Raw genomic sequence first — 16,742 nt, forward strand, 5'->3', positions numbered from 1 at the left:
TCCTTCAAGAGATGAAAATGCCGCAAACGTTAATCAGCAAAGTGGTTTTACAATAGGAACGAACACAAAGTCTTTTTCATCACTTACTAAGAGGTTTTATTTTAAGCGGAACATTGACATTAACAGCAGCCATACTCAAAGTCACCCAACTTTTCCAAATTTGGCTACATCTAGGAACAATTTTAGCAATTTTCCATCTATTTTATGTCTTTTTTTTTTTTTCATTTTAGACAAAGGGAAGGGAGGTAATCCAGGGCGAGCTCGCCCGCTCATCCTGTCAATCATTCGTCACTAATTGCAGGTTACCAATTAGAAACATATGAGACACCACGGACGGCTAATTAAGGAACGAACCCGAGGCAGGACTGCGCCCCTCAGGACGGTGTCATTATAACGAAGTGGTCAGTCCATTGACGAGTGTCGGGCCAGTTACCGAAGACGCCCCGGGCAGCAGTATGGCCTCCAGAGTTGTCAATCACATCCAACTCGAGAAAAACGAATGCTGTGTATCTGTTCATTCACTGCGCCAGGAAAAAAATGGCGACTTTGCTTTGATCTTTGTCTTTATAGTACAGAAGCGCGATATAATGTGGATGGTGTAGAAAGGAGGGATAGCAGAAGATGGTATTTAAAACCCAGGACGCACCATGTGGAGGGGGTCGCATGTCTGAGACCCCCTCAATTTGCAGTCGCTAGCCGCACTGATCTAATGCATGGTGTCAGGACCAGGATATACTATAAACCTTTCCCAATTTCAAATCTGACTTTTGCACTACTCATCTGATAATCCAGAATATTTGACAATCTGAGCTGGACTAAAGAAATGTTAACAGAAGTTTTTTTGACTCCTCATCCATCGTATAGGAAATCCCCGTTTCTGAATTATTCACACTAAAAATCAGATTTGCCTTTAATTGTCTCGCCGTTTTCTCCTTTAGAATTGCAGAAGTGGGGAATAAAAGAAAAATTCTGATATTTATAAGGGTAATTTATCTATTAGACTTTGTGGTTGTATATGACGTAAGCAGCTGGGAATTCCCAGCCACAGCTCCCGCCCCGGGGTCTCTACACAACAGAGTTAAGATTTAATGAATTGCTTCTTGTCAAAACTTGGTGTAAAAAGAAAAAATCCTGTGACTGCAGGTTATTATTATGGCCATAGAGAGAATAGAGGAAGACTGATGAAAATTTCACCTGCCTGCAGCCACCACCAGGGGGAGCTCACTGCATACTGCTGGAAGTCAATGGTAAAACTCTACGCAGAGCGCTCCCCCTAGAGGAGAATCTTTCTATGACGCCCAACTCCCATCAACTACATTGATTTTGCATGAAAGTCAATAGTCCTTCCTAAATAAGTGAAGCTTCTATTACATTCAATCCCTTTAAGGTACAAGCTACATAGCAAATGAAATAAAAGGATTTGGAAAAAGCCAGTCCACGCAATACCGTGGCTTATCTGACGATCACGCTGTGATACACAAGAGTTTTCCATGTAAACAGTAATATTTTCCTAGAATGGTCTTCTAATATTGGACTTCTCTGTTCTTCTGACATCTGGTGCATCTTTACCCAGGACTTGTTATGTCGTCCCTCTGCTACTCCTCCTGGAAGTCAGTAACACTGGGCCTGACCTTTCCTCTTGCCAATTAGGGAGTTTCTACAAAGTCTGACACTGACAATACTCAGTGGACATCTGTCCGAGGGTCTAAGTACAAACCCAATGGTCAAGACAAGGGGATCCAGGTTATCAATTTACTTCATATAGTTCCAGGAAGATTAACAGAGGAATGTCACATGGCAGAAAAAAAAAAGATGTTGCATAATTGTTATTTCAAGGTGAATGCAAAATGAGAGATGTCAGGGAAGGAGACATAGCATGTGGTGGAAATGCCCCAATAGGAAAATATCACGTGAAATCGCCATAATCTGTGCGAATAAAACAAGTGTATGTATATTAAAGCCACCCTCCGTCTGCCATGTATGGACACCTTCCCTCGCTGCCTCCGCTTGTCTTTTCCGCAGAGACTGTCCTTCCAGTCCTTCTGCAGGAAGATCGCCGCCATGGCCCGGGGATTGCAGGGGTCGGTGGGGACCCTACCCTGCCATCATGTGTGTCCGCGGTGCAGCGGCATCCAAGATGCAGGAAGACGGGAACTCCAGACTCAGCGGAGAGCAAATACACAGCCACTTTCCAGTGCCAGGGCGGAGGACCGATTTAATATAAGGACAAAGTAAAGTTCACAATGGTGGTAAGACCAATAAAAACATCCTTAAAGTATAAATGGATTTTTATAAAAACGTTGATAAGTTTCGATAGATTGGAACTCCGGGTGCAGAGACCTGTACTGAATGCAGGTTTGAGGATCAGAAAAAGACTTGCGGGATATTCCGGGCGCTGGCAGAGGATGAAGTATGTCCAAAGTCAGATATAAATGTATCATGTGTTTAGGAGTACAGTTGTATCTGAGGAACACGTAATGCAAAAAAAAATTCTTCATCTACCTGACTTTAGACTTTCTTCATCCTCTGGCAGTGTCCGGAATATCCTGGAAGTTTTTTCTGATTCTCAAACCTTCATTCCAGTTCCGGCAGTATATGCCTAGGAACCAGCGGTCGGCTGCAGCCGTCTCCAGCGGATGCACGCGCCCTTCTCCAGCAGATGCACGTGCCCGTCTCCAGCGGATGCGCGCGCCCTTCTCCAGCAGACGCGCTCTCTTCTCCAGCGGACGACCGCCCTTCTCCAGCTTGCAAGAAACAAAGAGGTAGAGAGCGCAGAAGAGACAGCTCTCCTCTGAGACTCCACAGACTCTCTAACGAACCTGTCCGTAGTCTCGGAGGAGACTGACACTTGGTACATTGCATCTTCACCTCTGATTCAGTGATCAGTGGTGGGAGTTCTCAGCCATCTTAAAACTTTTCTAAACTTTAAAAAGTTTTTCCCAACATTAAAAGTTCTCAATTATCCACAAATTACATTGCAGTTCAGAGTGAAGGGAAGGGTCGGGTAGACTGCTGAGACCAGAATCCCTCCTTGGAATTGAGCTTTTAAATGTCTCATCTGAAGACAACCGTGGTCATACAAGCTCCGTTCATTGTGTATGGGATGGGTGTAAAAAGCCGAGAGCTGAACTCCGCTACCTCCAGCAGTCCCCATGCAGAATAAATGGAGTGATGTCACACATGCTTTTCAGAGCCCCATTCTCAAGACTGGAAGAGGCCTCACCACTGATCCTAAGGAAAGGTGATCACTTTTAATCTTGGGAATAACCCTTCAAGGCTTTTACTTTCTTTTCCAGAAACCATCGTCTTGTTAAAAAAAAAAAAAAAAAAAAAAAAAGTTTTAGTAAAGTTGAAAAAAGTTAGCAAATCTGCATACACCCCCCCCCCACAGTGCCCACTTCCTCCCTAAAATCCTGAAGATGCAGCCAGGTCTTTTGTGCTTGGTGTAACGTGGATAGACTGCCGCTTCATCGGCTTCAAATGAATTTCGGGCCCTGGAATCCATTGTGAAAGTAATTTATTCAACGGGACGGTGGAGTGACAATCTTAAACGAGTGCGCCCCCAACTTCTTCTCCTTCTTAAACAAATGGAGCATTGAAGTAAATGTGTGAAAATGGTCCCAGCCCTGACGGACGGACGGGGGTTCTCACCATTGTCTGCTCTGACAACAGGATAGAATTGCTTACTTACTTGGCAGCAAACTTAACCATCTGCTTGCTCGCACGGTCTCCCACAGCCACCAGGGCCTGGACGTTGAACTGCTGCTGACGTAGGACCAGAAAACACTGCTTTCCTGAGGAGAGGAAACAGAGAACAGGTGGATTGAGAGCTCGGCGGTGGCACAATGTACACGAAGAGGAAAAGAATGGACCCGAAACATAAACAAGGGTATGAAAAAAGCCTAAAATAATGTACAGAAGTCACAGATGTAAACAGAGAAATTCCAAGGTGGGGGGGGGGGGGGGGGGGGGCTACCAACATTTCTAGCTGCAACTTTTTCCTTTTTCACACTGTTGTGCTGCAGATTTCATTTTTTTTTTTTTTTTTTCCTCCAATTGGCAGCATTTGGTTTTCACAGGCTCTTTGTTTCCCTGCACATCCAGCTTTGATGTGGCCTGTGGTCATATATGAGCTGAGAGGTCCCCATTCAGAGAGATGCGCTCACTTATGGATTCTTAGTTAACTCACTCTGGAGCCAGCAATAGACAGTGGCACAGAGGCTACAGAAAGCAAAAGGTGCAAACATTTTACAGAAACAAAAAAATTGCAAAATGATTTTTAGCCTCAAATCATGTATTTAAGTTAAAAAAAAAAAAGTCAGGGGAATGCGGAGAGAAGGAGACCAAGTATCGCATGGCTCAATCCATACCTAGTTATTATATATATATATATATATATACAGCGCCTACAAGTAGTATTCAACCCCCTGCAGATTTAGCAGGTTTGATAAGATGCAAATAAGTTAGAGCCTTCAAACTTCACCCAAGAGCAGGAGTTATTAACAGATGCATAAATCTTACAAACCAAAAAGTTATGTTGCTCAGTTAAATTTTAATAAATTTTAAACATAAAAGTGTGGGTCAATTATTATTCAACCCCTAGGTTTAATATTTTGTGGAATAACCCTTGTTTGCAATTACAGCTAATAATCGTCTTTTATAAGACCTGATCAGGCCGGCACAGGTCTCTGGAGTTATCTTGGCCCACTCCTCCATGCAGATCTTCTCCAAGTTATCTAGGTTCTTTGGGTGTCTCATGTGGACTTTAATCTTGAGCTCCTTCCACAAGTTTTCAATTGGGTTAAGGTCAGGAGACTGACTAGGCCACTCCAACACCTTGATTTTTTGCCTCTTGAACCAGGCCTTGGTTTTGTTGGCTGTGTGCTTTGGGTCATTGTCTTGTTGGAAGATGAAATGACGACCCATCTTAAGATCCTTGATGGAGGAGCGGAGGTTCTTGGCCAAAATCTCCAGGTAGGCCGTGCTATCCATTTTCCCATGGATGCGGACCAGATGGCCAGGCCCCTTGGCTGAGAAACAGCCCCACAGCATGATGCTGCCACCACCATGCTTGACTGTAGGGATGGTATTCTTGGGGTCGTATGCAGTGCCATCCAGTCTCCAAACGTCAGGTGTGTGGTTGGCACCAAAGATCTCGATCTTGGTCTCATCAGACCAGAGAACCTTGAACCAGTCTGTCTCAGAGTCCTCCAAGTGATCATGAGCAAACTGTAGACGAGCCTTGACATGACGCTTTGAAAGTAAAGGTACCTTACGGGCTCGTCTGGAACGGAGACCATTGCGGTGGAGTACGTTACTTATGGTATTGACTGAGACCAATGTCCCCACTGCCATGAGATCTTCCCGGAGCTCCTTCCTTGTTGTCCTTGGGTTAGCCTTGACTCTTCGGACAAGCCTGGCCTCGGCACGGGAGGAAACTTTCAAAGGCTGTCCAGGCCGTGGAAGGCTAACAGTAGTTCCATAAGCCTTCCACTTCCGGATGATGCTCCCAACAGTGGAGACAGGTAGGCCCAACTCCTTGGAAAGGGTTTTGTACCCCTTGCTAGCCTTGTGACCCTCCACAATCTTGTCTCTGATGGCCTTGGAATGCTCCTTTGTCTTTCCCATGTTGACCATGTATGAGTGCTGTTCACAAGTTTGGGGAGGGTCTTAAATTGTCAGAAAAGGCTGGAAAAAGAGATAATTAATCCAAACATGTGAAGCTCATTGTTCTTTGTGCCTGAAATACTTCTTAATACTTTAGGGGAACCAAACAGAATTCTGGTGGTTTGAGGGGTTGAATAATAAATGACCCTCTGAATAAACTTTTCACAATTTAAAAAAAAATTAAACAAAGAAATAACATTCTTTTTTGCTGCAGTGCACTTCACACTTCCAGGCTGATCTACAGTCCAAATGTCACAATGCCAAGTTAATTCCGAATGTGTAAACCTGCTAAATCTGCAGGGGGTTGAATACTACTTGTAGGCACTGTATATATATATATATATATATATATATATATATATATATAGATGGATTATTTTAACTTTTATTTAAAGGGGAGGCTTAGACTAATTAAATTATGCAAACAATAAAAACCAACATTGCATAAAATAAAATATCCTGGTGATTCTTCCGCCTGCCGGGTGCAGCAGCAGACGGACGTCACCACTTCCTCGGCAGTCACTCAGCACAGTCGACCATCACTAATGGCAGATACCCTTTTCTATCACAATGGGCTGATTCAGGTCTAGGATAGTTTAATAGAATGTTTTTGTGGTTTTTTTTTGCAAGACTAAAATAACAACTTGACATTTGGGTAATGTGCACCACGCCTGCGGAGCACAGAGGATGGGTGGTCAAGCAATAGGGTGTGGGGTGGGGGGGGGCACGCCATTCTACTACCAGGCTGAGAATTAGAATTAAGTCCTAAATTTTACTCCTACGTCTAAATTACGGAAAAGAAAAAAGACCTTTGTTGTTTTAGAAGTTAACGCGATGCGAAGATACGGCCAACACAGAAAATAAAGAAATATAATATTTTTCTATCATTTCTTTTTTAAATCCCTGCCTTTAAAGAGCCAGTACTTATTAACTTATTGTTTATATGTTGAAAAAGGCTTTTTTTTTTTTTTTTTTTTTAAGGACGAGGATTTTTTTTTTTTACTGGCATTATTTTAGCGATCATATAACTTATTGACTAGTTTTTAATATTAGAATTTTTTTTTTTGCAAAAAAACAATAACTGCCATCCTTATTTGCGTCATTTTTTTAGTTGGATGGATAACACAGCAAATCCGTCCTGTTTCCTTTTTTTTCCTCTGCATTATAAGTAACGCTTTACCTTTATTCTGCAAGTCACTACGATTGTGGCGCTACCAAAGATGTACATTTTTAAAAGCCAATGATAAAATAAAAATAAAAAAATAAAAATGTTTTTTTTTTTTATTTATTGAACATACCGTAACCTTCCTTTTCTTAGGGTCTGACCAGGGAATTTGAACCAGTGATCAACACATTGTATTCCAGCAGATGATAATGGCAGCACTGGGACACCAGTTTACATTGATACCCTGGAATCTTGCCTTAGATGCTGTGGTCGCTTTTTGGGGTTAAGCTGCCAGTATTGGAGCCAATTTGAAGCGGGTACCCGGGTTTGCAGCACCCACAAGATCATCAAACCAGATGTAAAGGGGGTTTCCTGTCTTATCACAGTATGATAACACGTTGTGCAACTCCTTGCCATTTCAGGTTCTCTCCCTGCTGTCAGTGAATGCAAAAATTGGTCATTGGACTGCAAAGCTGAAAACCCTTCCAGTATAACGATACAGTAACCCTTTCAGTATAAGGAGACGATGACCCGTCCAGTATAATGAGACAATGACCCTTCCAGTATAATGATACAGTGACCCTTCTAGTATAAGAAGACGATGACCCTCCCAGTATAATGAGACAATGACCCTTCCAGTATAAGAAGACGATGACCCTTCCAGTATAAGGAGACAATGACCCTTCCAGTATAACGATACAGTGACCCTTCTAGTATAAGAAGATGATGACCCTTCCAGTATAACGAGACAATGACCCTTCCAGCATAAGAAGACCATGACCCTTCCAATATAACGAGACAATGACCCTTCCAGTATAATGATACAATGACCCTTCCAGTATAATGATACAATGACCCTTCCAGTATAAGAAGACGATGACCCTTCAAGTATAAGGAGACAATGACCCTTCCAGTATAACGATACAGTGACCCTTCCAGTATAAGAAGACGATGACCCTTCCAGTATAAGGAGACAATGACCCTTCCAGTATAACGATACAGTGACACTTCTAGTATAAGACGACGATGACCCTACCAGTATAATGAGACAATGACCCTTCCAGTATAAGAAGACGATGACCCTTCCAGTATAACGAGACAATGACCCTTTCAGTACAAGAAGACGATGACCCTTCCAGTATAAGAAGACGATGACCCTTCCAGTATAATGATACAATGACCCTTCCAGTATAATGATACAATGACCCTTCCAGTATAAGAAGACGATGACCCTTCCAGTATAACGATACAGTGACCCTTCTAGTATAAGAAGACGATGACCCTTCCAGTATAAGGAGACAATGACCCTTCCAGTATAACGATACAGTGACCCTTCCAGTATAAGACGATGACCCTTCCAGTATAAGGAGACGATGACCCTTCCAGTATAACGATACAGTGACCCTTCCAGTATAAGAAGATGATGACCCTTCCAGTATAATGAGACAATGACCCTTCCAGTATAAGACGACGATGACCCTTCCAGTATAAGGAGACAATGACCCTTTCAGTATAACGATACAGTGACCCTTCCAGTATAAGACGACGATGACCCTTCCAGTATAACGAGACAATGACCCTTCCAGTATAAGAAGACGATGACCCTTCCAGTATAACGAGACAATGACCCTTCCAGTATAAGAAGATGATGACCCTTCCAGTATAATGAGACAATGACCCTTCCAGTAAAAGACGACGATGACCCTTCCAGTATAAGGAGACAATGACCCTTCCAGTATAACGATACAGTGACCCTTCCAGTATAAGAAAACGATGATGCTATTTTAGAATTTTGGATAACTAGAGGCGGAAGACCTGTGAAGACTCAGACGTCAAGGTTAGATTTCAGAAAGGCAGATTTTAAGGGATTCAGAAAGAGAATTGGAGGGATCCAATGGCTGGATATCCTTAAAGACAAAAATGTCCAGGAAGGATGGGAAATCTTGAAAAATGAAATTCTCAAAGCACAGTTGTTAACAATTCCGAAAAGAGGGAAGAATAGGAAGCAGTTAAGGAAACCAGGATGGATGAACACAGAACTTAAGCACATGCTAAAAAGGAAGAAAAAAATGTTTATAAAATGGAAAGAGGGAGGCATATCTAAAGAAGAATATAATGCTGTCTGCAGAACCTGCAGGGCACAAATCAGATTAGCTAAAGCTGAAAATGAATTGAGGCTTGCAAGTGATGTCAAAAGCAATAATAAAGGATTTTGGGGATATGTCAAAAGTAAAAGAAAAGTCAAAGATGCTATAGGATTTTTACAGGATGAAAATGATGAAATGGTAAGACAGGATGTTGAGAAGGCTGAACTTTTAAATTTCTATTTTGCATCTGTTTTCTCTCAGAAAGGAAATGTAACATCAACTGTTATTCACTGTCCTATTAAGGGAATAGAAGAATCCAGGATATCTATAAACAGAAAGATAGTGAGGAAACACTTAGCTAGCCTAAATGAATTCAAGTCTCCAGGTCCAGATGAATTACACCCCAGAGTACTGAAGGAGATAGCAGAAGAAATTTTTGAACCCCTCTCTATAATCTTTGAAAATTCTTGGAGAACAGGAGAAGTGCCAGAAGACTGGAGAAGAGCAAATGTTGTTCCTATCTTCAAAAAGGGGAAGAAGGTGGACCCAGGTAACTATAGGCCGGTGAGTCTGACTTCTATACCAGGAAAGATCTTTGAACAAATTATTAAACAACATGTATGTCAATACCTGGATAAGAATGAAGTGATTAAACAGAGTCAGCATGGGTTTGTAACTAATAAGTCATGTCAGACTAACTTAATTTCCTTCTATGACGGTATCACTGATTGGTTGGATCAAGGAAATGCTGTAGATATAGTATATCTTGACTTCAGCAAAGCATTTGACAAAGTCTCTCATACAATCCTTATTGAAAAAATGACTAAGTATGGTATGGACAAGGCAACTGTTAGGTGGATTCATAACTGGCTTAGTGATCGGACCCAAAGAGTGGTCGTAAATGGCTGCACATCCAGTTGGAAGGATGTCTCAAGTGGGGTACCACAGGGCTCTGTCCTGGGCCCTGTATTGTTCAACATCTTTATCAACGATTTAGATGAAGGCATTGAGGGTAAACTGATTAAATTTGCTGATGACACAAAGCTAGGAGGGATAGCAAATACTAGAGAAGAGAGAGAGAGGATTCAAAAAGATTTAAATAAACTGGAGAAGTGGGCAGCAACAAACAGAATGGTTTTTAACAGGGAGAAATGCAAAGTACTACATCTGGGCAATAAAAATGGAAAAAGCATATATAGAATGGGAGGAATAGGGCTAAGTGACAGCACATGTGAAAAAGACTTGGGTATACTAATAGATCACAGACTGAATATGAGTCAACAGTGTGATGCAGCAGCAAAAAAGGCAAATGCAATTCTAGGATGTATTAACAGAAGCATACAGTCTAGATCACGTGAAGTCATTATTTCCCTCTACTCCTCTTTGGTCAGACCTCATCTTGAATATTGTGTCCAGTTTTGGGCACCACATTTTAAAAAAGACATCAACAAACTGGAGCAAGTTCAGAAAAGAGCGACCAGAATGGTGACCGGTCTGCAAACCCTGTCTTATGAGGAAAGGTTGCAGGATTTGGGAATGTTTAGTTTGCAAAAGAGAAGACTGAGAGGAGACTTAATAGCTGTCTACAAATATCTAAAGGGCTGTCACATTGTAGAAGGATCAACTTTATTCTCATTTGCACAAGGAAAGACTAGAAGCAATGGGATGAAACTGAATGGGAGGAGACACAGATTAGATATTAGAAAAAACTTTTTGACAGTTAGAGTGATCAATGAGTGGAACAGGCTGCCACGAGAAGTGGTGAGTTCTCCTTCAATGGAAGTCTTCAAACAGAGGCTGGACAGACATCTGACTGGGATGATTTAGCGAATCCTGCTTTGAGCAGGGGGTTGGACCAGATGGCCCAGGAGGTCCCTTCCAACTCTACGATTCTATGATTCTATGACCCTTCCAGTATAAGGAGACAATGACCCTTCCAGTATAAGGAGACAATGACCCTTCCAGTATAACGATACAGTGACCCTTCTAGTATGAGAAGACGATGACCCTTCCAGTATAACGAGACAGTGACCCTTCCAGTAAAGAAGACGATGACCCTTCCAGTATAACGAGACAATGACCCTTTCAGTACAAGAAGACGATGACCCTTCCAGTATAAGACGATGACCCTTCCAGTATAAGGAGACAATGACCCTTCTAGTATAACGATACAGTGACCCTTCCAGTATAAGAAGACGATGACCCTTCTAGTATAAGGAGACAATGACCCGTCCAGTATAACGATACAGTGACCCTTCTAGTATAAGAAGACGATGACCCTTAAAGTATAACGAGACAATGACCCTTCCAGTATAAGACGATGACCCTTCCAATATAACGAGACAATGACCCGTCCAGTATAAGACGACGATGACCCTTCCAGTATAAGGAGACAATGACCCGTCCAGTATAACGATACAGTGACCCTTCTAGTATAAGAAGACGATGACCCTTAAAGTATAACGAGACAATGACCCTTCCAGTATAAGACGATGACCCTTCCAATATAACGAGACAATGACCCGTCCAGTATAAGACGACGATGACCCTTCCAGTATAAGGAGACAATGACCCTTCCAGTATAACGATACAGTGACCCTTCCAGTATAAGAAGACGATGACCCTTCCAGTATAAGGAGACAATGACCATTCCAGTATAAGGAGACAATGACCCTTCCAGTATAACTATACAGTGACCCTTCTAGTATAAGAAGACGATGACCCTTCCAGTATAACGAGACAATGACCCTTCCAGTATAAGACGATGACCCTTCCAGTATAATGAGACAATGACCCTTCCAGTATAACGATACAGTGACCCTTCCAGTATAAGAAGACGATGACCCTTCCAGTATAACGATACAGTGACCCTTCCAGTATAAGAAGACGATGACCCTTCCAGTATAAGGAGACAATGACCCTTCCACTATAAGAAGATGATGACCCTTCCAGTATAAGAAGACGATGACCCTTCCAGTATAAGACAATGACCCTTCCAGTATAACGAGACAATGACCCCTCCAGTATAATGAGACAATGACCATTCCAGTATAACGAGACGATTACCCTTCCAGTATAACGAGACGATTACCCTTCCACTATAAGGAGACGATGACCCTTGCAGTATACCAGAAGGAAAGATCAGACAGATGCAATTGACTCCATGTTAGAGGAGCCATAAGAGCGCTTACCCTTTGCTCTGCTGGTGTGGACCCTGGCACGGACCCAGACAGTTTCATTTGCTTTCTGCAGCGTCAGGTCTTTCACTCTCACGAGGACCCTCTCTGGATGATAAAATAAAAAGAAATTATGGCTGTCAAAGGTTTTTATTTCCAGGTGCTGATTCAGCTTCATCCGATGCAACGCAGGCCCGTCTGCAAACCACTAAGGAAAACTGTACAGAGAAAGGAAAAGGTTGGCAACGATTACATGAAATATTGGGCTTTTTTTTTTGCAGCGAAATAACCCTCTTTTTGCATAGATCTGTCCCAATGAGAAGCATAGAAATGATAAAAGAGTACACCTGCAGCCTAAGACTTGCGCACTGGCTGCACCCTTGGCCCTTCTGTCAGACTCCGATTAAATGCAGATTCTATGCAGTAACGTCACCACTGCAGTCAATCATCGGTGACTCATCCTGTCCACATTAGCAGGGTCGCTGAGCTCAGTGATTGGCTGCAGCGTTGACGTGTGCAGTCGACATTACTGCTGCGGTGAGGATACAGAGCCTGGAGCCGCGGTCCAGAGTCGTTGCTGGTCCTGGGGAGGATCTGTTTGTTTGGGGTCCACTTTTCCCCTTTATTCTCTGTATCTAATTCTCGGTGGTCCCTCTGTGCAGCAGGACAGCTCTGTTTGCAGAAGTCGTCCCATTTGGCTGTATACACGTTTCTGATCTCTCATTCACCTGCACAGGTGAGACCCATCCGAGAACGTCGCTTCCTGCGGGGACACGCGCAGGAGTTAATCCTGGCCGCCGCCTGGAATTCCCCTAATAGCTCCTGGCTGCTGCTAATAAAAGGCGACTACATTATTTGCAGGTTTAATCTTTCTGCATTAAACGGTCGACTTCTCATTATTAACATTTTCCGTTTATTTTCTGTTATGAATCGCAAATAACAGATTCCAACATGCAAAATCTAATGATGAAACATCCCCCGAGCCTGGAATTTATAGGGAGACAGGACGAGACGCAGCCGTCCTCTGGGGTATGCAGAGCACAATGACCCCAGTGCGGTGCGAGGCCTTTCTGTTGGAATATAACCCTAACAGGACTTACCAGCATTCATAAGAGTTTGTCCCAAAATAAAAAGTTATCCTCTACCGTCAGAATAACTTGCTGATCCCTGGAGGGACTGACTGCTGGGACCCCAAGGGAACCCAACATCTAGGCTCTGCGCCCTGTCCCGATAGAAGCGGAGCTGTGCATGTACGGCCTCCGCTCCATTCATTGTCTATAGGACGGCCAAGTGCAGCGCTCGCCTGTTTATGTCCCATTCAAAAGCATTAAATAGAGCGGAGGTCTGGATGGAGCTGCTGAGCTCCATTCTCAGGCATCCAGGGACCCCGAGTGATCAGCAAGTTATACTCCTTTCCTCTATGCAGGGGTCCACCTGCTGTGGTACTACAACTCCCAGAAGGCCCTGCTAGTCCCAGGCTGCTCATAGTGTTGTACGTTGCTTCTCTTAGAAGACTGCATTTTTTGTGACCATCCTACAATTGGAGCCAACACATCACGTGCGAGTTTCTGCCTTGCAACGTCACAGCTTATAAGGTGTAAAAATAGAGACGGAGCACAGAATACTGCACAGAAATACCTGGCTTGTCCTGAGATTGTATCATCGCAGACACTCCATATCTGTCCTTGGCAAAGTCCTGTATAACGAGACATGATATAAAACACACAAGTAACTGACTGACATAGAGGGGGCATAAGAAAAAACTACAAGAACCCACAAAAACCACCAAACAGAACACAGCCACCACGAACGACCGCTGCCAACAAGCCGCCATTTCAACATTGTTCCCATTTTGACATGTCCTCTCCTAAATTATCCTGAGGAGGATCAAGACCATTGCCAGAACCGAGGCGCCTCATCCTCTATAAGACAGGTTCTTCCACTGCTGCTGCCAAGACCTCAGAAAGGTCAAGCTGCAGAATAAAAGCAAATCCTTCTACAGCTGGAACCAAACGGACACCAAACGCTAGGCTGAAGATTACAAGCAGAATACTGAGTGCAGCTCCGGAGTATAATACAGGATGTAACTCAGGATCAGTAATGTATGTACACAGTGACTGCACCAGCAGAATAGTGAGTGCAGCTCTGGAGTATAATGCAGGATGTAACTCAGGATCAGTAATGTAATGTATGTACACAGTGACTGCACCAGCAGAATAGTGAGTGCAGCTCTGGAGTATAATACAGAATGTAACTCAGGATCAGTAATGCAATGTATGTACACAGTGACTGCACCAACAGAATAGTGAGTGCAGCTCTGGAGTATAATACAGGAGGTAACTCAGGATCAGTAATGTATGTACACAGTGACTGCACCAGCAGAATAGGGAGTGCAGCTCTGGAGTGTATAATACAGGATGTAACTCAGGATCAGTAATGCAATGTATGTACACAGTGACTGCACAAGCAGGATAGGGAGTGCAGCTCTGGGGTATAATACAGGATGTAACTCAGGATCAGTAATGTAATGTATGTACACAGTGACTGCACCAGCAGAATAGTGAGTGCAGCTCTGGAGTATAATACAGGATGTAACCCAGGATCAGCACAGGATCAGTAATGTAATGTATGTACACAGTGACTGCACCAGCAGAATAGTGAGTGCAGCTCTGGAGTATAATACAGAATGTAACTCAGGATCAGTAATGCAATGTATGTACACAGTGACTGCACCAGCAGAATAGTGAGTGCAGCTCTGGAGTATAATACAGGAGGTAACTCAGGATCAGTAATGTATGTACACAGTGACTGCACCAGCAGAATAGGGAGTGCAGCTCTGGAGTCTATAATACAGGATGTAACTCAGGATCGGTAATGCAATGTATGTACACAGTGACTGCACCAGCAGAATAGTGAGTGCAGCTCTGGAGTATAATACAGGAGGTAACTCAGGATCAGTAATGTAATGTATGTACACAGTGACTGCACCAGCAGAATAGTGAGTGCAGCTCTGGAGTATAATACAGGAGGTAACTCAGGATCAGTAATGTATGTACACAGTGACTGCACCAGCAGAATAGGGAGTGCAGCTCTGGAGTCTATAATACAGGATGTAACTCAGGATCGGTAATGCAATGTATGTACACAGTGACTGCACCAGCAGAATAGTGAGTGCAGCTCTGGAGTATAATACAGGAGGTAACTCAGGATCAGTAATGTAATGTATGTACACAGTGACTGCACCAGCAGAATAGTGAGTGCAGCTCTGGAGTATAATACAAGCCAGGCCCGGTGACCCCCCCCCCCCCCTCTCTGATACCATGATAGGGTATTATAGACAGAGGTGGTGTGAATTGCTGCAGGGATACAGCAGTTGTCTCTGTGATAATACGATAACCGTTTATTCCATTATGATAAAAACAACAAGATCTGCAATGACACCTGCCCCCTGTGATAACCACAAATTAAGGTGTAAGAAAAACCCCCACGGGGCGGCTAACACTTCTGACACTTCTCCTCTTACCTCTCCTTCATCCGCTTGCTGCTCAGAGGCCTGAAGTAAACAGAAAAAAAAGTCAATGATAGGAAAGATGCCGGAAACAAACGTCGTTTACTGATATATTATCTTTTTCCAATATATTTAAAATAATATTTGACCTTGAATTCTTTCCTTCACAATGTACAAAACATTCAATTCTGCAATTTTTGTTAATGATAAATTATTGTACATGAATGTGTGACTAAGGGAACAGATAGCGGGATATTACTGTCCGATAGAGAAATGGCGTATCGCTAGAATATACCGTCAGTTTATGATGGCGGGGGGGTCCAAACACTATGACCTCCAGTGAATGAAGGTGCCACCTGCACTGATTCTGAGCCTCAGCCCCATCATAGTCTTTTACCCATTTATTATGTATTTTTTTTGTATTTAAAATGATTTTTTTTTTTATCATTTTGTGAACACAATTTAGAGAATTTTAACATTTTTATTTCATTCTAAATATTACTATTTACAATCCAACAGGAGAGTAATGGGGGCCTTTAATAAGGCCAGGGTAGTCCCTTAAATCTAACTACAGTCGCAGAGCTGGATACTGGGGGGCATTATTGCTATTTGAAAGTATAGAAGTTTTTTTCTCCATTTAAAGACAGCAAGCAGAGATCTTAAAGTGGTTTTATGTCTTTTTCTGAAAGTTTACATGTAGCTCCAGTGTGGGAAAAGAATAAGATAAACGATGTACTCATCTATCAATCCCCTGCTCCTCATTATCTCAGCTCTCATTTTTTCCACTGTGGTTGGCGCTTGATAGCTGCAGCCGATCGCTGGGGACACTATTTGTCTGCAGCGGTCACATGTCGACCACTGCAGAAGAGGAGAGCGAACTGAGGAGGGGTATGGCCAGTGGGAAGGAGAAGGAGATCGATAAGCGAGTATGTGCTTTTCTTATTTCTACGCATCACTGGGGATATAATAAAATAAAGGGACGGAAACCCCTTTAAATTGTTGACGTGCTGAAATACAGAGCACTAGAAAGTTTTAAAACTCACATTACTTTATAAATCTAGCATTTCCGCTAGCGGTTTCCAAAACTAGAGGATATTGGGAACATCTGACTACACCGTGAGTTTGTAGTCTGTAACCAT

General features: G+C 42.9%; 1 protein-coding gene across 1 annotated transcript in view; it reads right to left on the minus strand.

Moving 5' to 3' along the window:
* DARS1 (aspartyl-tRNA synthetase 1) overlaps positions 1–16,742 on the minus strand; it is a 79,208-nt gene that overhangs the window by 40,789 nt on the left and 21,677 nt on the right. Inside the window, exons 3-6 of the mRNA XM_073545557.1 lie at positions 15,619–15,648; positions 13,734–13,791; positions 12,111–12,203; positions 3,692–3,794 (exon numbers count right to left, since the gene is read on the minus strand). Of these exons, the coding sequence (XP_073401658.1) occupies positions 3,692–3,794; positions 12,111–12,203; positions 13,734–13,791; positions 15,619–15,648 (284 nt within the window). The remainder of the gene's footprint in view (positions 1–3,691; positions 3,795–12,110; positions 12,204–13,733; positions 13,792–15,618; positions 15,649–16,742) is intronic.

The sequence above is a fragment of the Dendrobates tinctorius genome, unplaced genomic scaffold (assembly GCF_039654945.1).
Source record: "Dendrobates tinctorius isolate UK_male_01 unplaced genomic scaffold, ASM3965494v1 ptg000143l, whole genome shotgun sequence".
Lineage (NCBI taxonomy): Eukaryota > Metazoa > Chordata > Amphibia > Anura > Dendrobatidae > Dendrobates > Dendrobates tinctorius.